The sequence below is a fragment of the Embiotoca jacksoni genome, unplaced genomic scaffold, assembly GCF_022577435.1.
Source record: "Embiotoca jacksoni isolate LCO1_2020_lvr unplaced genomic scaffold, fEmbJac1.0.p SCAF_66, whole genome shotgun sequence".
Lineage (NCBI taxonomy): Eukaryota > Metazoa > Chordata > Actinopteri > Embiotocidae > Embiotoca > Embiotoca jacksoni.
Window position 1 is genome coordinate 1276716 of NW_027185421.1, and position 21740 is coordinate 1298455.

Here is a 21740-nt window from a genome sequence, read left to right on the forward strand (position 1 = left end):
TTGTATCGCAAACCTTCCCTGTCACTCAAACTCATCCTAATGGACCACCAGCCAATCAGAGAGCTCCTTACTTTTTTTTTTTTTACCAGACTTTTTGGGGACCAATCGCGGCCGGACCTCCGTCTCCCACTTCCCCCGCCGAGGGGAGGGGACACGACCTTATTTGGCATTTATGACCGTATATGGAGAGCCGCCAGGGGGCGGGGGCAGCCGGACGAGGCAGCCAACGAGTGACACTTTCCCCAAACTGGAGCTTTGACTTCTCCGAGACAGGACGGACACGCGAGGAGGGAGGCGAGACGCTCGAGCGTTTTTCTTCTGCGCGTGGGACCCTCTCTCTGTTTGAAACTCTCCAACACGGACGATCATCCGGAGAGCACGGAGGATATTTCTGCCGTGTGTGTATTTTTTTTTTAGGGGGGTAAAAAAAGACATCAGCTGACAACAACGCTGTCCAAATCCTCGCCGGGGCGCGCGAGAAGAAGAGACACCAGGATCGCTACTCTTCCTCGCGAGTTGTTACCAACCGTCTCCACGAGCTGGGACGAAACAAACCATTTACAACGATCAGTACTAAATCCGACGTGTGACTGAAGGATTTATCCAGACTCGGTCCACGGCGGGTTTTGGGGTGTGTGTGTGTGAGCACGCGAGCACGAGACGAAATATTGTCCTCTGAAATTGAAGAGACGAGCAGATAAAGAGATCCGCTTTTCTGTTGACAGCAGAGACGCTGACTTGTTGGACTGATTTTTTTTCCCCGAGAGGTTCCACTCGGAGGAACAACGTGTTTATGGATCGCTGCGCAGCGACGAACACCGGGAGTTGTCGGCAGTGCTCGTCGTGTGCATCGATCATGTCGATACCTCTCCGTTGCTGTAAACTTTGATAGATGTTTACAGAAAGAATCCAGTAATCCGGACGAACCTTTTCGCGTTGATAAGCTCGCGCTGACCTCTGGGGGAAAGTGGGAAGCGCCTCTTCGCCCTCCCCGGGTTTTTTTTTTTGGTTTTTTTTTTTCTGTTTTTTTTCTCCCGAGACGTCAGGACGGATCTTTATCACGCAGCCTGACTCCTTCTGTGATTTAAACAAAGACCAAGTGTTTGTGGGATAGCATGGCAATGGTAGTAAACCAGTGGCCAGAGAACATTTCTGCAGATCCGGGGTCTCAGCTCCAGATATGCGGCCAGGAGCCCGCCGGGGCACCGGGGACGCCCAACGGCTCCACCCCGGGGAACGACGGACTCTCCGGGGACAAGATCCCCAACGTGGACTGCATGGTGTGCGGGGACAAGTCCAGCGGGAAGCACTACGGTCAGTTCACCTGCGAGGGATGCAAGAGCTTCTTTAAGCGCTCGGTGAGGCGGAACCTCACGTACACCTGCCGGGGGAACCGAGACTGTCCCATCGACCAGCACCACCGGAACCAGTGTCAGTACTGCCGGCTGAAGAAGTGCCTCAAAGTCGGCATGAGGAGAGAAGGTAAGCCCGGGGACCCCGTATTTCTGTGCGTAAAGCTGTGCGTAATATTCTCCACAATATCAACATTAACAGGCCAGAAAGTCTGGAAGTTAACTGTAAACGATTTTATTGGTTTAAAACAAGAACTCTTCACAAGTTTCTTTTGTTTCCAGAACTGTTTCACTTTTTTTGTATGACTCTTCCAAAAACATATTTACAACAAAGAGGTTTATTAATAAGGCAGATTTTCATCTTTGCAACATGAAAAATATATATTTTTTAAAACAATGTGTGATTGGAAGAAGTTATTTAATCTGACAGCTTTTCTTTTAAGTTTAAATATGACATACATTTATGATTTACATGTGTGCGTAAAACTTTGCGCCATGTTCTGTTATGTGCGCCTTATACGGTTCATGTGGACCGTTGTTAGGGGTAAGTAATCAGCCAGCACCTGCGGCACCACGATGCTGAATTTCACATTGATTTAAGCAGATCTGAAGCATTCATCCCGGTGCGCTGAAATCCTCCCTTTTGTCTCTCCGCCTTAATCACGCTGTTTGCTCACCGACACCCGGAGCCGCTATAAGAGGATGCCGCTACATTTGTTGCATTGTGTTGGATTAACAACGGGTCAGTTGGTGCCGAAGAGGAGCAGTGGAAACGTGTTGGTGGAGAGGAGCGCTTCTTCCCTCCTATTAATTATCATTCAGCAGCGTTCACGAGGCGTGCGATGGTGCGCGTTCAAACTCAACCGAGTCACGAAAGGTCTCTGCTCACTGACAGAGATGGGCTCATTTTTAAGTGCTGGTTTTGGATAAAAAATGACTCCAGCCTTTCCATCAAAACCATTTGACTCTGATGTAGAGGAGAGTTTGTTTTTTATTAGATAGTAGAAACATTTGTTGGGAAACAAAACAAGCAATCACGCTTCTTTTGTCGTATGAGTCCGTTTATGACGTCAGTTATCCTCTAAAGTCTTTTTTTTAATTTTTTTTTTAATAATGAGATGTCACACTTCTTCTCGTTTTCCCTCTCAGAGGACAGAATTAGGGTCAGCAGCAAACAGTAGGTGCTGCCCTGCTCATGGACACTCGGGCAGTGGATGTTAAAGTGTCTCCACAACGACCCCGTCGCCCTTTGTTCTTTACAACAGTCCAGATAAATACAAAGACGGTGGAAATACTCAGAAGAGATGAGCTGATCCCTGAAGGGTTCCCGCGAGTCAACTCGTGTGTGTGTGTGTGTGTGTGTGTGTGTGTGTGTGTGTGTGTGTGTGTGTGTGTGTGTGTGTGTGTGTGTGTGTGTGTGTGCGGACACGGTCTTTACCTCGTGTAAAATACCCGTAAACCACACCGACTCGGTCCTTTCCGACTGAATGAACCGGAGGAAATCGCCTCTGACGCACCACAGCGTGTTTAGTTCAAGAATCCGAGTCAATCTGACGATGCACACATTTTTTTTTAAAAGAACTAAAAAAAAAAAAGATGTCAGTTCATCTTGTTTTGTTTTGTTTTGTTTGAAGAGTCAAATAGTATAAAAGTTACGTTGTGTGGCAAATAAAAGTATTTTTAAAAGCTACTTTTGGTTAAAACTGCCATTTTTTGGACCAGATGATGTCATCTGACTGAAGGAAACTCTTGAAAATTGTCTCTAAATGTTTTAAAACAATAAGTTTGGAGCTATTTGCTTCTTGACTTGCAGTTATAGTCGCGCAAAAAAAGGCTTAAATGTGGAGCAGGTCAACTTACACTCGATGAGCTCATCTGGTGCATTTGAGGTCAGTTGGATTAATGTGTGTCCTTAAATCCTCTTTGTTGGCTGACTTCTGTCCATCAGTGGTCATTAGGACTGTTTTTTTTTTTTTTTTTTGCAAAGGCCCATTTATTCAGCACATTTTTCAAATGAGGATAATGAGGAGTGAACAGATTAAGTGATGCTCCATAAATAATTATAAATGATATGCTTTTGCACTTTTTTTTTTAAATCACAGAAATTCAGTTGATTTTGATAATTTAATTTAAAATAGTATTAATTTTACATTATAAAACTGCCCAGACAAATGCTGCAAAATAAATATTAGTAGAAACATGAATATTTAAACAACAAATCCTCACATGATTATTTTATTGTGACATCTACAATAAGTTTCAACACACACACACACACACACACAGGTCATACATAAGTCATGTGTTCTGTATATTATTGAACAGGTTCACCTGAGGTTGTCAAGGCGACGCCATGTTTACTGTTATGTTGGAGGTGAAATATGCATCGGTCGGCTCTTCCGTCTCGCTGGTGTTTAAAAGTTGTTGTTTTTTTTCAGCTCCTCTGAAGCGAAGCTGCAGCAGATCTGACAATTCACATGTGAAGATGGAGTTGTTGTTTTTTTTTAGCTGAATGACTTTGACACGCTGTTAATTATTTACAGGAGTTTTCTTGGGTTTTTTTTAACTTCCTTTTTGAAATGTGCTCCATCACCGACATATAGGTCATAACGCGAGTGCTGCTGGTGTTATATAATCGTCATAAGTATTGACTGGTTACATCCACGCGTGTGAGGATTACGGTTTTAGGATAGGATGTTTCTGTTCTCTCTTTAATCCCCATCATTTCCTCTGCAAAAAAAAAAAAGGAACGTTTTCTCGCAGATATGAGAATTAAAGACATTTTTACGACCACTATCCGCCATAAATTCGTGCTCAAAGTTTTGGTGAGTGGGTTTTTGTCCTCCCTGAAGGGGACGTGCGACCGTCTGTCTGCGTTGGACATAATATTATTTGTCGGAGACTGCGGCTGTTTCAGCGCCGGCATCGGTGGGAGTGAATCCCCGTTAGAAACCCTTCAGTGTCATCGTGTGACGGCGCGGCGCCAAACGTCGTCCACTTGTTTCCCCGTCAGAGAGCTTTTCCAGGAAGACAATCCGCCCTGACAGCTCCTTTTTTTTCTTTTTTCTTTTTTAACTGCGGTGAATGTTTTAATGTTTGAAACGCCGACGCGAGTCGCCGACTTCACCGAGGACACGGAGAGACACCCGCGGTGGGCTGATTAATGCGCCGTGATAAGGTCATCTTTTGCGCGTCTCGTGTCTGCAACACGCGGCGCTCCGTAGAACCAGGAGGAGGTGAGTGATCGTAAACAGACCCAACATGGAGAAATCTGCGCAGCGGGAAAGCTGCCGCCTCCTCCTCTGACCCACATTGCTCTCTCTGACATAAAACCACCTCCAACAGCAGCAGAAAATATAGGTCAACCCAAACTAAAACATTAACAACAGACCGGCTGGAGTCAAAGTCCGAGTGTATGAAGCGTCTCTGGGGGCCTCGGGAGGCGAGTAAAGTCCAACGCGGAGTATCGACCGATCGGAAAAAAAAGCTTCACTTCTCCCCGTAGTTCAGCTGTCGAATTCAAAATACTTAAAGACGGTTTCAATCCACGTACACGTGGAGTTTGAAGTGTGATATCACAGAAAGGCTTGCGGCTAAATAAATCGCTGCTTTTCAATGCTTCAGGTTGCCGTGGACAACCGACAGCAAGCGTGACCTTCTCGGCTGCAACAAACCGACTCGGCCGCCTTTTAAGCAGCTCAACCTGTTTTTTATGTGTCACTCGGGTCACTTGTAATAACTCAGGGAACATTTAAAAGGATTTTCTCCTTCAAGCTGACACACACACACACACACACACACACACACACACACACACACACACACACACACACACACACACACACACACACACACTCTCTCTCTCTCTCTCTCTCTCTCTCTCTCGCTGCCTTTAAAGTGGCACCATGGGGGGATGATGCCGTGCACATTCATATTTTAGGCATCTAGCTGATGATCTTATTCCTGCTCGTGGGTGGAGGTGTAGAAGAAGTGATTTTAGGAGAGGATGTTGGTCCTGCAGTGTGGTAAATACAGAGGAGGGGGGGGTAATAAAGTGTAAATAAACAGCGTGAATCAGACTCGCTGGCGTGAATTTGGTTTCACTAATTAATTCAGGAAGTGCCTCATCAAAGTCTGAGACGGAGGCGACAGCAGCCCGCCGGCAAAAAGCTCCCAAACTTCCTCACGCAAAGCTCCTCTGCCCTCCATGTCTCTGTCTGTCTCTGTCTGTGTCACTGCCCCCCCTCCCCTTCCTCCTCCCCTCCCCTCCGGTTCTGTTCGTTTCTTTCCTGTTTGACAGACAGAGTCGGTCGTCCCTCCGCTTTTTATACGATCAAATGAAAGTTTGTGTGCTCTGTTCCTCCTCTGAAACATTCGTTCATCTGACGCCGCTCAGAAAGACTTCGTTGCCCTGCAAAGATACACGCCGTACCGGCATCACGGCAAAACGCGTTTGACCTGTCTAGGCGTGACAGTTACACGTTTTCCTTGCAGTGGCGGAAAGGAGGGATTTTATAGGACAATGACACGTATATCTGAAACACGTCGGTTGGGGTACAAAGCGTGTAACTGTCACGCATAGACGGGCCAAAGTGTGTCTATTTCACGCTTTGGACTGAGGCTGCGATACACACACACACACACACACACACACACACACACACACACACACACACACACACACACACACACCCCTCTGTTGGAGGTTTTTCTTCCTGTTAAAGGAGAGTTTTTCCTTCCCTCTGTCGGAGGTTTTGCTCCTAGCATCCTCTGTATAATGTTGTAAAGTTCTGTGTTTAGAGCCTTGAAATAACCTCGTTGTGATTCGGCGCTTCATAAATTCCATTTTCCAGGTTTGATTTATATTTCTGGACGTTGCAAAGTAAAACCACCACCGAGCGGTACTTTTCTGCTCAGTAACGCCACATTGTTCCTTCTATCTTTGTCCATCTCATTTTTTGTTGTTTTTACCCATCAGCTCCTTGCTGCTCTCTGACTCTCCGGCCTGCAGCGGTGACCTGCAGGTCAGAGTTCAGGGCCAAAATAAAACTACAGGAGCCACAGGGATCTCACCTTCGGTGTCACGTCGCTCGCCGCCCGGATCACACGTGTACACACAAAATCCTCCTTTTAAAAAAAACCAACTTTGTACACGTATTTATTTTTTTTGTAGGTTTTGACAACAACCACGAGTTGGTTACGTTGTGATTTTGTAAGTTTGACGTCGGTTCGTCGTGTGTTTTATTTCCTGCTCACTGCCGGAAGCTTTTTTTCGAAATGGAAAAAAAAGCTACTTATTAAACGCAACTGCCAGACTGAGCCAAATCTATAATGCGTCTGTGTTGCCCCGGCACCGTGACCTTTTAGTCCAAATGTTGATAGGCCTTAATTGTATTTAGCTGCTGTAATTCCACTAACAGTCTGACCCAGAGGCTAATCCAGGGCAGCCGGGCAGCCGACCGTGCTCTCCGCCGGCTGCCATTTGCTGAAGTGGCATTTTAAAAAAAGTCGCAGCTGAAATGTCCCGTGGTACACTCTCCCTCCTCTCCCTCCTCCCCCTCCTCTCCCTCCTCCCCCTCCTCGCGCTCCTCCCCCTCCTCTCCTCTCCCTCCTCTCCCTGCCTCTCGGTCTTCTGCCCTCATTTCGTGCCCTACGCGGGACGCTGTTTTGTTTTGGGGGATTTGTTGGCCCTGAATCAGAATCGTTTTTGTTTTGTAAAATTGACTTCACGCATCTTGAAGTTTTCCAGCTTTTCTCTCCACTTAGTGACTGACGAGCTCAGTAAATTGCATTAAGCAAAGCCACAGTGCACCAATTAAAAAGCAGGAAACGGGGATTATGGCAGACACCCAAATCTGTCCTTCTCCACCCCCTTCCCCGCTTTTCCTCCTTTATCTCTCCGTCTCTTTCCTTGTTTCTTATCCTCGGGCTTCTATCTAATGTCATTTCTGCCTCCTCCATGTCCAGATCCCACATCGTCTCTGTCTCCACATGCAGCGTCTCTTTTTTCCCCTCCGTCTGCTCCTCGTGTCGGCCGGCTGCAGGCGAGCAGGAAAACAGAGAGCGATGTGTCTCCGCGACGTACTCGAGTGCTCGCTGCCTCTCGGGCACGAGTGACCCCAACAATGAGGCTTTTGAAAAGTCAAGTGGATGAAGTAGATCCAAGCAGCGTCTGCAGGATTAACCACTAATCAATATGAGAGCCGATTATTCGGGTGTGAATTCACGAATCGGAGACGCGAGCAGCGGCAGAGTGACGGAAACACGTCGGCGAATCCATCGAGGTCAGGGACGCCGTGTTTCTTTACTTCTTCTTCGGTACTTCAGGGAGAAACTTCAAAAGTTGCTGAAAGCAGGTTGTTGAAGCATGCGGAAGATTTTTCAGCAGAAACCAGGACAGAGTGACAGTTTGAGGTCGCGGCGGTGCTCTGATTTAGATGTGGACAGTCAGGGAGGAGTCTGTCGAGACCGTCCTCCCGACCGGGTGGTCAGAACCGGTCAGGTCAGCGGCCGTCGTGCCGCGCTCCGACGTCGGTTCACGCTCGTGCGGCAGCGACCTCTAGTGGCATCAGGAATCATGACTCCCTCCAGGGTTTAGCTGAGATTTTGTTTTGTGATTGTTGCGATTAAAAATGATTTTCATGTAATTACTTCGTGGTGACTTTCAGCAGAACGTCTACAGTTTTTTGTGGAAAAAATTGCAGGAAAATTACAAGCTCCTGCAATTACTGAAAAGATAACTTGAATTTGCGTTAATTATTGCGTTCACAAGATTTCCTGGACTGAAAAAAAGGAAGTGAGGTGACGATTTTTTTAAAGTTCTGGGTGGGGAGCGTAGACTGGATATTAAAGAGTTCGTAGCTTCCAGGTCTGAAAAATGGTTCTGATCCAGAAGTGTCTTCAGCTGCAATACCAGCGAGTGCCACTAGAGGTCGGCTCCAAAAAGCCTCCGGCTCCATAGACTCCCATTCAACTTCTCTCATCAAATCCAAAGTGAATAAAATGTGTCCATCAGTTATCTCGGTGTTGTTAGCTAAAGTCACTCCTTCTTATTAGTTTTCTGGAGGTCCATCTGAAAATAATCCCTCATTCATTAGAAAAGAAGATTCAAGAAGACCTGTTTTTGGGGGCGTGTCTGTTTGATTGACAGGCCTGTGGTGCAGTCAGGTTACAGCTATCGGTGGGCGGGACGTAGTATCGTCAGGTTTCCAATCAGATCGGTCAGATCCACCTCTGGCTCCTCCCCCAGCTCGTCCAAATATGGTCACTTCCTGCTCCAAACCGCTCCGAACTAACAAAGATGGTGACGACCAACAAAATATTGACTTTTAACAAAGTCAAACTCACACTTTTCAGTTCCTATGACTCTAAACGCTGCTTACTTTTGAACTAAGACTACAATTGTTTCCTAACTTTTATCACGAGATCATTACCGCAACTACAAAGTCAGCGACGCACTTATTTTAACCTGAACCTGAATGTTTTTACACGTTCTACAAAGCAGCTGCAAACATTTCAGTCAGCAGCACCGTGAGATTCAGCAGTCGTTCCCTTCACACTCAAAGATCGCCCGAAGTGACTGAAAACATGTCGGACCTCCCCTCCGTTTGTGAGCGAGACCCTGCAGAGACGGACACGTGCGGCTAATCCCGACAGCCGTCCCGCGAAGCAAGACGAGAGCCGCCGCCGCGAGACCAGGAATGTCCCGTTGTGCAACGCCGTCTTTTGTGACAGGCAACACCTCCTCGCACACACAGCTCAGCCCCAGCGAGACGCCACTGTTTGCCAAAGGAGGCCGCATTCTTTCCCGGGAACCACGGGTTGACACGAGTTCACGGGGGCAGAAAAAAAAAAAAACGTTTTTAGAATTAAAGGCATTTTTATAACGCTGTGGTTTTTTTTGGTGCCACAGCTGCTGGTTGAGGTGACAGGTGATGGAGAGTTGGAAATAAAAAAGCATTTTCCAACCCCCCTCCCCTCCACCTGTCTCTCTATGTAAACCACTGCTCTCCATCTGCAGCCTCGCATTCAGACACAGTGAACTCTGCCCCCCTCCCCTCCCCTCCCCCTCCCTCAATCTCCCTCTTCTCAACTTTTATCACCTTATCTCGCCATTTCAGCCTTTTACCTCATTTTCCCCCCCTCCCTCACTCCCTTCCTCCCTCCCTCCCCCCACCACCTCCCCTCTCTTTGCATTTTCATCACCTCCTCTCTCTCCTCTCTCTGCCCTCGCTCGCCCGCTCTGTGTAACAGTAGATGGAGTTATTAGTCAGACAGTGGGGATGACCGAACAGGTGTTTTCCAAATGGGCCTTTTGAGCACTCGCCGCATCATCATCATCGCTCCAGTGTGTGTGTGTGTGTGTGTGTGTGTGTGTGTGTGTGTGTGTGTGTGTGTGTGTGCGTGTGTGTGTGTGTGTGGCCTCTGCGTGCCCTTTTCGCCTCAGGCTGAGCCATTTGCCAGTACAAGGACTGTAGGAGGAGGAAGGGGGGGTGAGTGTTGGGGGAGGGGAGGGGAGGGGAGGGGGTGTTGCCGTACGTATGCATGACATATGTAGGTGTGAAGACGTGTTATATCTTTACCAGCTGCTGCTCGTCATTACTCATTGATGCGCTGCAGCCGGCCAAGGAGACGAGCCGGCTGACATATTTAAGAGTCGGAGAAATGTTCAGTCTCCACTTTTTTGACCCCATTCTGCAGCCCCCCCTCCCCCTCCCCCTCCCCCGCCCCGCCCCGCCCCGCCCCCCTCCCACCGCCTCCCATCCGACACATTTAACATGCCCAATTTGCTTCTTTCTTCTCGGCCTCCTCTCCGCCGCTGCTCCTGCAGGCTTTTTAGGACTCTCTTCCTCTTTGGACGTCGTCGTGTTATAACGCTCCTTCTAAGGCGTAAAACTTTAATAAGACGGACGGAGAACATGTCACTGATTCGTCGTCTGTCTTGTTCCCAAACAGCTGTGCAACGAGGACGCGCGTCCAACTCCCAGACCAGCCCGGGTCAGTACCTGACCAACGGCACCGACCCGTACAACAGCCAGCCCTACCTGTCCGGCTTCATCTCGCTGTTGCTGCGCGCCGAGCCGTACCCGACGTCCCGCTACGGGGCGCAATGCATGCAGGGAAACAACCTGATGGGCATCGAGAACATCTGCGAGCTGGCGGCGCGGCTGCTGTTCAGCGCCGTCGAGTGGGCCAAGAACATTCCCTTCTTCCCCGACCTGCAGCTCATGGATCAGGTGAGGCGGTCGCCGTGACAACCTGACAGGCCGTAGTAAAAAGAGAGCTGATCCGTTGGAGCTGATCTCCTGTTTCCTGTCTTTAAGTTAAGCTAAGATAAACTAAGCTAAGTGGTTTCTGTCTTTTTAATCATCCTGCAGCAGGAAAATAAATATGAGTTTAAGTGTGGCGCCTAAGATCCATTACAGACTTAGAGATGCCACTAAGAGGTGGAGTTAAGCTCAACAAAAAACATCCTGAAGTCCTCGAGCCTTTTACAAGTTTTATTAATGTTAGCTAAAGTCACTCCTTCTTATTAGTTTTCTGGAGGTCCATCTGAAAATAATCCCTCATTCATTAGAAAAGAAGATTCAAGAAGACCTGTTTTTGGGGGCGTGTCTGTTTGATTGACAGGCCTGTGGTGCAGTCAGGTTACAGCTATCGGTGGGCGGGACGTAGTATCGTCAGGTTTCCGATCAGATCGGTCAGATCCACCTCTGGCTCCTCCCCCAGCTCGTCCAAATATGGTCACTTCCTGCTCCAAACCGCTCTGAACTAACAAAGATGGTGACGGACAGAATCTGAACTGGAGGATTCATAACGTTCACAAACCAACGATGACATCACTGCTGGTTGATGACATCACTGCTGGTTGATGACATCACTGCTGGTTGACGCTTGAGCTTCACCAACAAACAGATCCAAAGTAAACAAACTTGTTTTGTCTCCAACAGTAAGAATACCTCCAAAATATGAATCCTTCAGTAAATCACAGAGAAAACCAGAAAGCTAATCCGATTCCTGAGGTATAATAATCTCATCCTGTACTTACACTTTGAAAAAGAACCGAGCCAATAAACGAACCATCACTTACTATCACATAAAAAGAAATGTGTGTTGTTGTTCACTGAACAGTCAGTCAGATTTACAGCAGCTGTAAACTCTCAGCTCAGTCATCGCCTGACCTATAAATATTCACCTTTGGCAGTCATCACCAACATGTCCTGCTATATTTGCACCAAATCATTAATATATCATTAATGTCAACATGAAGACTATCAGCGCTGCTCGTGTGCTTTATTTAAACTCGGTCTGTTCAACATGTCGTCAAAAAGCTGCTTTTAATCGCATCTTTTTCTTATCTTATTTCAGAATGAACAGATTATGATAAACGATCTTCTCTGACCCAGTTTTGTGTTTGTGGTCACCTCCGAGGAAAAAACTCCTTCATAGCATTCTGTCAAACCACGTCATTTTCGAGCTCCGTTTTTCAAAATAAAAGCATATTTCTCCTCTTAACCTCGTGTTGTCCTTGGATCAAAATAACCCGCAGCTGTGTTCAACCAAGTTCTATTTTATTTTCATTCTTTTTGGGATCATTGGTGACAAGGAGGCTGTGAGGGTTTCTTTAAAGAATGATGACCAATGATCCCAAAAAATATAAAAATATAGAAATAAAATAGAACTTGGTTGAACAGAGCTGCGGGTCATTTTGACCCGAGGACAACAGGAGGGTTAAAGTCACGCTCTCTTTATTTGATTTGCAACCTTTTAAACTGACTATAAACTCTCATCACATCACTTTCAATCATTTCTGTCAGTGAGGAGCTTTTAAGGTTTCACTTTTTCCTTCCTAATATTTTCCTTGTTGGACTGACTGAAGCTGTTGAGTAGTTTTTTTTGAATGTTTTATTAATTCTTTGATCGATTCTGATGTTCCGGCCCGGTATCACGTCAGGGGCACGAAAAGTACACGCACACGTATGACCCGGGGTCGAAGAAGGAGGCCATGTCACGCAGTGCAAAGAGAGATAAAGTCAGAGTGAGGGGGAGGAGGAGGAGGAACAAACAGGACTTTCACCAGAACGACTGCTGTTTGAAGCTAAAGTCAACGTGGATTACAAAACGTAACATATTTAACTTGAAAAATGTACATTAAGTAACTTATGTAACATTACTTGTGTAAAATGACATATTTAACGCAAAACATCTTGTTTTTGGTGCCTGAACCACAACTGGACTGTTGTTTACTGGACTCCAGGCTGAATCATCTCTAAATGTGGCTCTGATTATTGAATATCTAATATATCTTGTGTCCTTTTTTCTGGTAGTATGTTGCTCTGCGGTCACGTGTTCATGCTCGGTGTAAACAACGTCTAAATCCGTCTGAACTGTAACTAAAACACACACAAAGTGTTTCAGTCTTGAACGATCCTCTGAAGGGCTGTTACAGTTTTATTTTTGGCACTGTTCCTGTCAGACACATTGTAGGGCAAACTCTGCCCTGTAATCAGATTTATGAGTAAAAATAGAAATCTCAAATACAGATCTGTTGATTACATAATCAAATTTATTGTTTTTGAGACAACCTGCTGAAAAACAGACTTGAAAACCATCATGGAGTAATTTCCTCTTCTTTTTTTTTTTTTTAATTTGCAGTTTAGGTGCGTATATGTCTGTTTGTGTTTTATATGTCTATTCATATCTGTTTCTGTGTTTGTACACTGAGAGAGAAGTTACCACCAGAGTCCACCTCTGTGTACCTGTCCAATAAATCTGGTTCTAATCGCTCTCCACTTCCTGTTTCCTCCAGGTGGCGCTGCTGCGCATGTCGTGGAGCGAGCTCTTCGTCCTGAACGCCGCCCAGTGCTCCATGCCGCTGCACGTGGCCCCCCTGCTGGCGGCGGCCGGCCTGCACGCCTCGCCCATGTCGGCGGAGCGCGTCGTGGCCTTCATGGACCACATCCGGGTGTTCCAGGAGCAGGTGGAGAAGCTGAAGGCCCTGCAGGTCGACACGGCCGAGTACTCCTGCCTCAAGTCCATCGTGCTCTTCACGTCCGGTGAGTGGCGACGAAAACACGCACACGTAAAACAGAGGGAAGCGAAGTCCAGCTGTTGTCTTGGTTACGCCTGAGCGGGATGCTGCAGGTGGAAATGATTGACTGGAAAGTTTGGAAACGGTTTGCAGATCATCTCATGATGCAAGAAGTTCTTGTTCTGGTTTCAAGGCAAAACAAACTCCAAACAAACTACCGGGTTTACTCATGAAAACACCTCTTTTCTACTTTCATTCTTAGATTGTTCAGTTGTTTGTTTAGTGAAGCAACAGTTTCTGACCCAAAAACTCAATAACAAGAAAAAAAACAACAACAACCGGGAGAAACTTTGGGAGAGAAAATTGAAAGAGATTTTTCCAGATGGGGAAAAAGTTGAATCAAGAAAAATAAGGTTCACACAATTAAAATTCTAATTCTAATAATTGTGATGTAATAAATGAAATGAGGTCGATTTCATCACCTTTGAGAGCCGAAACACGTCAGTCCTTCCGTTTGTTTTGTTCACCGCTCAAACACCGAGAGGATTAGCAGCCGAGTCCGATGTCAACCAAAACACCGGCACCTCTCCGCCGTGAGGAACTTCACTGTTGGAGGAATAAGCTGGCGGCTAAGCTGACTCCTGTTGGCACGGAGAACATCCTGGTAATTGGTTTGTTCGTGTAAACAGGAACACTTGATCACACAACATGTCAACAACTTAACCTGAATCTGAGAAATGGCCAGTTGGAGCTTTGCTCTAATAAACTAATGATAAAACTGAAAACTAGTGAACGCAGTCAGAAACGGAGCATGTAAACATGTGTTGACGAGTTTTTTAATAAAACGTCATCATTTTTATGATGGAATCAAATAAAAAGCCTCAAATCTTTAACATCTAACTTTGAACTGAACTTTTTTTTTAACAACTATTAACATTTCTGTGGGAAAATCTGAAGCGACAGCCGTCAAATTAACGTAAAGGACAAAACAGCACAAAGTAAAACTGACAGATTTAATAATAACGGTTTAGTTTGTAAAGAAACCCCCTAAAATCACCCCGTCATTGAGCCCATTTTAAGTTGTTTTGGAGATTCTTCTCAGTTTGTAGACCTGAGATTTTATCTTGCTCACAAGACAGGACGATTACGGTTAAAAACAACAACTAAGTGTTTTATTTATGCAAATTACACGACATTTTCTTGAAATAACAGCAGCCGACTTCTCTGAAATGATCAGCGGAGCAGTGAAAGTGCGACGAAACAGACGGCCGCTGTACGTTTAAATGTCAGAGCGCCGAGCAGCAACCTCTTCACCTCGGCCGGCTGCGACCTCCGGACGACCTCTAACGCTGCAGCAGAGATGCTCGCCGGCTCCGTATGGAAATGTCGCTGCTCCGCTCGGTCACGGTCTCTGAATTTCACTGTAGTTTGAAACCGTAAAAAAAAGGCAGCTATTGACTCCACGAGGTGCTTTGTGCATCCATTTTTTAAAAGTGAGATTTTACCTGAACTTCATGTATTGTTCACGTTGTTTTTTTGTGGGGGTAAAGACCGAAGAAGTCATTTATTCATTTATAATGTGCAAAAAAACAACAACTTTAAATGGAGACGGATTCAATATTTTCGATGGAACTTACAAATCCGTATTTTTTCTGCTGCTGACAACGTTCTTGTTTTTCTAATTCTGATCAGAATTTGTGAGTAAATATTCGACCGCTTGCATCCCGAGCCCTTTCAAAATAAAAGAACAGGGACTTGAGCCTCATAACCTCAAATGACATGGCAGCGTGTGTGTGTGTGTGTGTGTGTGTGTGTGTGTGTGTGTGTGTGTGTGTGTGTGTGTGTGTGTGTGTGTGTGTGTGTGTGTGTGTGTGTCCCGCCGAGATGCAGCTCTGTTTTGATTCTGCTGATACACAAACCCCCGTTGAGGTTTATCCCGGCCGTCACTGGGCTCCAGCGCCAGCCAAAATACTGTCACATCTGGGAGGCTTCACCAAGAGATCATGCTTTGTGACCTGGAGGTGGGGACGGGGGGGTGATGAAGCCAACACCGAGATGTCTCTTTTCCCGTGTTTTTTATTTTTTATTTTTATATTTTATATTCCCTCTTTTCTCATCACATCCACTCTGCTGCTGCTGCGGATCCACCTCATCTCTCCTTCCTGATCCCATCTATTATTGAAACCAGTCATCCACCCCTCCTCCCAACGTGCTCTCCCGAAAAAAAAAAAAAAAAAAAAAAAAAACGAGCCCCTCTCCACCCCCAGGACCCCCCCACCCCTACCTCCCCCACCCCCCTACCGTAAGGAAGCTGAATTATGTATGGTGCGTTTTCAGTGAGAAGGAGCATTCGCAGTGACCTACATAACCCCTGCAGCCCTGAGCGTCCCATGTGACTCGGCTGTAGGCTTCAGATACACACATGTACACACACATGTACACACACTGGAGAAAAAAAACAGGAAAAACCAAACGGCATCTCGCCAGAAGACGATGCAGTTAGTGAGAGCGTTGAACTCTGGGATGAACGGACGGGAACACAGACCTGCTAATAAACCTGATTTCTTCCTACCCCCCCCCCCCCCTTCCACCCCACCACCACCTCTGTGAAGCCCCAGTCCCATCAAGCCACATCAGGGAGTGGGCATCTCATTGCTGCCACCCACCCACCCCCCTCACCCCCGCTGACCCAGTGTGTGTGTGTGTGTGTGTGTGTGTGTGTGTGTGTGTGTGTGTGTGTGTGTGTGTGTGTGTGTGTGTGTGTGTGCGCCCAGGGATCAGACAAAAGAACACTTGGCGTGGAAGGAGGCGCCCACAGAGCTGTCGCTTCGGCACGCGAAGTGGATTCAGCCGCACAGACAGCTTCGCTAATCCTGAGCGGGCAGCGACTGCCTTGTCACGCAGGACCCAAAATGGCTTCCCTGATAAAAAAAAAATACCCCCCCCCCCCCCCAAAAAAAAAACAACAACTGTCCAGCTGCCCCCCCCCCTCCTCTCTCTCCGTTGAGTGGATGGAAATATAGCCAAAGTGGGAGCAATTATTCACCCAGGATGATGATCAATGGGGGTGGGAGGGGAAGGGGGGGGGGGGGGCACGTCTGATTAAAATATGAAGTAAATTTAAAAAAAAAATGTTGTGTAGCCCAGCAGGGTCGAGTGTTTCCACACGGGACGGATCAAAGCGTGAGATGACAAAAGGGATCTTATGATGCAAGGCGACGGGTTAAAACTCAAACAAAGAGGAAGAAAATTACCCTCATGGAGGAAAAAGAGAAGAAAAGAAAAGCTGTCTTCCAAACGAAGGTTCACTCAGGGGGCAGAGTCGACAGAGAGAGAGCGATCCCACACCGGGCGTACGTAGAGTACAGTAAAAAAAATAAGTGTCTTTGTTTGGAGTTCAAACATCTCTGACCTCGTTTGCTAAAATCCCTCTCGCTCGCCCGTCCACGCAGAGGGTGCGAAAAGTACCGCGCCGTGTTACAAACTCTCCCGATCGCACGAGACTGTTGCCAAGGTGGCGGGGTGGGGGTGGGGGGGGGGGGGGGAGGGGGAGGCACAACATGACCTCCAGCTGGGGGGGAGGGGGGGGGGGACTCTGTAGTGGGCTGTGAACACAGACCGACGTATCTCTGCAGGGACAACCTGGATTTTCTCAAATTTGAGTGTCAAAGGGTAAAAAGAGAATAAAGAAGCTCTGTGTTGCACGTTGTTCCTCTTCTGTAATCACTTTCTTCTCCTCGTTTAAATCCATTACGTAACTAACCGGGTCGAGACATCGCTCAAGCTGTCCGTCCGATTGCACGATATCATCATGACACGAATAACGCAGGACAATCAGGAGCACAAATGAGGAGATGAATGCTTCACAAGGCCTCCACGGGAAAATGAAGATGACAGAGTCCCGAACATTTAAAAACAATACTGAGAATATTCAGACGCAACAGGACATGACGAAGAAGCACTCAAAGGCTTCGCTAATGGAGACCGATAAATAACAGTAAAAGGTCACAACAATAAATAACCGCCGGCATGAAAAGGAACGATTTATACTAAGAGCCTTAAAAAAAAACAACTAAATGGGACTTGCAGCTGTTTCTGTGGCGCTTCGTCTTCAAGACGGGAGACTAAAAAAAGGGAAATTCACCATTTAAAGGGAGAGTCGTCATTTGGAAAGGAAGCCGGTTGTCTTCTGTAGCTGTGACTCATTTAACAAAAGATAAACCACCGACAGGATCCCACAGATACCAAGTCTCAACCATATGAGACACTAATCCTACATGTGGTCGCCGTAACTCACCTTTTATTTCTCTGTTTCCGGCTTTTCGACGGTCTTCCTCAGATTTATTTGGGTAAAGCTGTTTTCTGTGTTTCCCGCAGACGCCATGGGTCTGTCGGACGTGGCCCACGTGGAGAGCATCCAGGAGAAGTCCCAGTGCGCCCTGGAGGAGTACGTGAGGAACCAGTACCCCAGCCAGCCCAACCGCTTCGGCCGCCTCCTCCTCCGCCTGCCCTCGCTGCGCATCGTCTCCTCTCCGGTCATCGAGCAGCTGTTCTTCGTGCGTCTGGTCGGCAAGACGCCGATCGAGACGCTGCTGCGCGACATGCTTCTGTCGGGCTCCAGCTACAACTGGCCCTACATGCCGGCCGTGCAGCGCGAGCGGCCGCTGTCCCTCCACTACAACGAGAACGGGCCCTGAAGGCCCCGAGCGCTCATCCGTCCGTCGTCCCTCCCTCCTCCCCTCCCCTCCTCTCGGCTTTCCCCCGGAGGAAGCGCCCTCCCCGCTATCCCTTCCTCCTCCTCCTCCTCCTCCCCACCATTCCTCTCTGAAGACACGTTACCGTCCCGGTTACGCGAGCCGACCCGTCCTTCCTTCACCGACGCCGACGAGACGGACGGCTCGGTTTGAACGGGCGATTGTTCACCAGCAGGTCTGTTGGACTCACCTCAGATGTCAGATCTCAAAAGAAACAAAACCCACGTGCACGAGACGTCGGCCTCGTGGTCGGTGCCTCCGGACGCCGTGCACGAGCATCCGTGCGTACAAAGCACAGAGGACGCCGAGCAAAGGGCTTTTGCCAACGGGGGACTCTTACAGCCAAGAGCGCGAGGCCCGCTGTACATTCACCGATTTTTGAAAAAAGAAAACCAGAAGCCATTAAAAAAAATTTAAAAAAAAATAAATAAAAAAAATACGACAAAAAAAAAAGACAAACGCCAAAATGTCTTGAACTTTCTTTTTTTGCAGAGGACATGTTTTATTGTGTGTGTTTGTATTAGCACTGTTTATATGGAGAGAAAAACTCATGATTGTGTCCATATGTACAGTATATCATGGATTCATAGGCATCTAAGGCATATTTAGGGTTCAGTGGGGAAAAGCTCAGGTTCAGAGGGCGGGCAGACAGACAGACAGACAGACAGACAGACAGACAGACAGACAGACAGACCGATATCAGTACGAGACCCGACATCACGTCGTAGCGCGTCACGCCCCCGTCAGGCTACGAGAGGACGTCGTGTCGGTGTCACGTTTTACCTCGCCGAGGTGGGAGGAGTAAGCTGACTCAGGTTTAGGCACCAAAAATATCCTGTGGTTAAAGTTCAGTAAAAAAAGATCCCGGTTTAGGTTGAAATAAGTCATTTTAAGTAAGTAACGCTACAAATGTCGTTACGTGAGCGAAATACGTTACTTCAAAGAAACCCGTGTTGACTTTTAGCCTCCTCGTGGACTTAAAGACGTGCTGCGTCCAAGTGGGAACTCGTTAACGTGGGAAGTTGTGTGCTCGGCGTCTCAGCGGTGAAGCCGTAAAAATACAGTTGCTAGGCAACAGCAACATGGACGGCGTCTAGAAGCCACGAGGCTATCAATGCCGAGCCACAGAGGGAAAAGACGAGGCCGTTGGGAAGGTCGACATTTTCCTCAGACGTCGGCTGTGATCTAAGTTACGAAGAAAAACTCGACGTGACTAAAACTACAATAAATTATCTTAACGTCCAGCGAAACATGAACTTCCACGACCTCTGACCTTTCTGTAAAACGTCAGCAAACACGGCAAAACTCGTGAACTCGAAAATGTCGAGTTCCCGACGTCGTGAACACCACAAGAGGGCGCCGTTCGTACGGACGGTAAATACGACCCCATTTGAACGCAGCAACTCTCTCAGGTGTCCCGTCGCTTGCCTTTTATCGATCTTTTTGTACGTCGTCGTTTCAAGGTGTGTCGTTTTCACGCCGAGACGAGGAAAAAACAAAAAAACTAAAACGTGACACTGACACGGTATCTTCTTGCGGACTCGCCGGTCCGTTTACACGCTTTTGGTGTGACATCAGGCTGCAACCAGAACACACGCACACACAAAAAAGACAAAACCCAGCAAATTTTACACTTATCAGCAGCCTGTGCCAAAGCTGAAAAAAATGCATATTGTTTGGAATATTTTTTGTGGTAGTATTGGTGATGAAAAATTGAATGTTTGGTTTGTCTATAATTTGACTATATACTTGTTTTTGAGGGTCTCAGGGGGGAAAGAAGGAGTTTATTAAAAAAGATATAGAAATAAAAAGCTTCTAGGCACTTGCATTGTAAACTAGTCAGAACCGACACTTAATCACAGCACTGGTAGATTCTTTCTACTCGTACCCATCTGATCGACCTGCGTTGATACTTAATTAAAAAGGCCCGTTTATAACTCCTTCAATGATGTCATCACAGCTCATCTTCTTTATAGTTTTTTTTTGTGTTTTTTTTTTCGTAATGATTGTCAATATTGGACCTTTTAGACCGGGGGAGGGATTGGGGTGGGGGGGGAGGGGGGAGGATTTTACAAAAACTAGCTGTACTTGCCTTAGAACAAAGATTTTGTCACTGAGCATTTATCTTATGACTGTGCCATAATCTCTCGTTACCTGTTATAACAGGTATTATGTCCTGTCAGGGGTGGAAATGAGCTCGCACGATGTTGAAATAATAACGTGCACAAAGTCGCAGATAATGCAGAGATTTTTTTTCTTCTTTTTTTTTTTTTTTTGAATGCAATCGATAACTTTGTTTTTTTTTAAAAAGAGAAAACTTCAACATCATCAGCACTTTTTCAGTTTGGAGACCTTGTGCAGGCTCTTTCCCGCCTCCTGGTGATATTGTCGTGTTGGGAAAACCCCCTCAACTCATGTCATTTGAGCTTATCGTACCGATACCATAGAGTAATGTATCACTAACCTCTGAAAACCTCAGTCTATGTTACAATATTATCCCCATTGGACTTATGACTGTGACTTAGCTTAGGACTATTTTTAAGTTTTTTTTGTTTTTTTTTCTTCCCTTTGGTGGAAGCAAAAGTTTGTTTGACAACCTGTCTCACAATTTTCCAACATGTCACCATGGTTACTGACATCAAGGTTATTGGTATTGGAAAAGCCATCTGGGACCTTTTATAGGAACGCTGTCTGTTAAATAAATTCACAGAAAGTTTCTATGAGTTTGTTTTAATCCCCTCTACTTTTGTTTGGAAATATGGATTATCCATAAATTAAAATAAAATTCTTTTGTTCACACTAAAAACTTCGTCTCTTACTGCCATTTGGGGGAAAAAAATGAATTCTGTAGATGAGGTGCGATCGACAAAAGCTCAGAGACTTTGCAGGACGGCGATGCACACGAGAAATATTCCAGGAGACACCAGGTGGGTTTTCTTAGTGTCACCGTGAATTCGTCCCCCAGAGTCAGACTGTCAACACCGAGTTCCACCGGGACCTTGTGAGGGAAAAACATCCGCTGCAAACCACCTGAACTGTGGCGCCATGGCAACCGGCTTCTCCAACGTGACAACAGCGTGTTGACAACAGCGTGTTGACAACAGGCGAGCTAGAGAACATAGTGCTGTAGCTGGTTCTGCCTTCTAGTTGTTGAGTTTCATGTTTTATTTTGAAATTACTCACCTGTCTAGTTTTACTTCCTGCCATTGTGTGTTTTAAACAACGCTCACATTGAAGCTATCGCTGGATGCAAGCTAACGGTGTCGTTAGTTAAAGTCACTCCTTCTTATTAGTTTTCTGGAGGTCCATCTGAAAATAATCCCTCATTCATTAGAAAAGAAGATTCAAGAAGACCTGTTTTTGGGGGCGTGTCTGTTTGATTGACAGGCCTGTGGTGCAGTCAGGTTACAGCTGTCGGTGGGCGGGACATAATGTCTTCGGGTTTCTGATTGAAACGTGTCAGATCCACCGCTGGCTCCTCCCTCCGGCTCGTCCAAATATGGTCACTTCCTGCTCCGAACTAGCAAAGATGGCGCCGGCCAAAAACTGGAAGCTTCATAACATCCGTTCACAAACCGGCGGGTGACGTCACTGCAGGTTTGC

At 46.7% G+C, this 21740-nt stretch overlaps 1 protein-coding gene across 1 annotated transcript; it reads left to right on the plus strand.

The window, feature by feature from the left end:
* Positions 1 to 168: 168 nt before the first annotated feature.
* Positions 169 to 20166, plus strand: nr2f5 (nuclear receptor subfamily 2, group F, member 5). Its single transcript, XM_069175359.1, has 4 exons — positions 169 to 1482; positions 10308 to 10588; positions 13162 to 13408; positions 17761 to 20166. Exons 1-4 carry the CDS (start codon positions 1116 to 1118, stop codon positions 18078 to 18080), a joined length of 1215 nt encoding a protein of 404 aa, XP_069031460.1. The 5' UTR covers positions 169 to 1115; the 3' UTR covers positions 18081 to 20166.
* The last annotated feature ends 1574 nt before the right edge of the window (positions 20167 to 21740 follow it).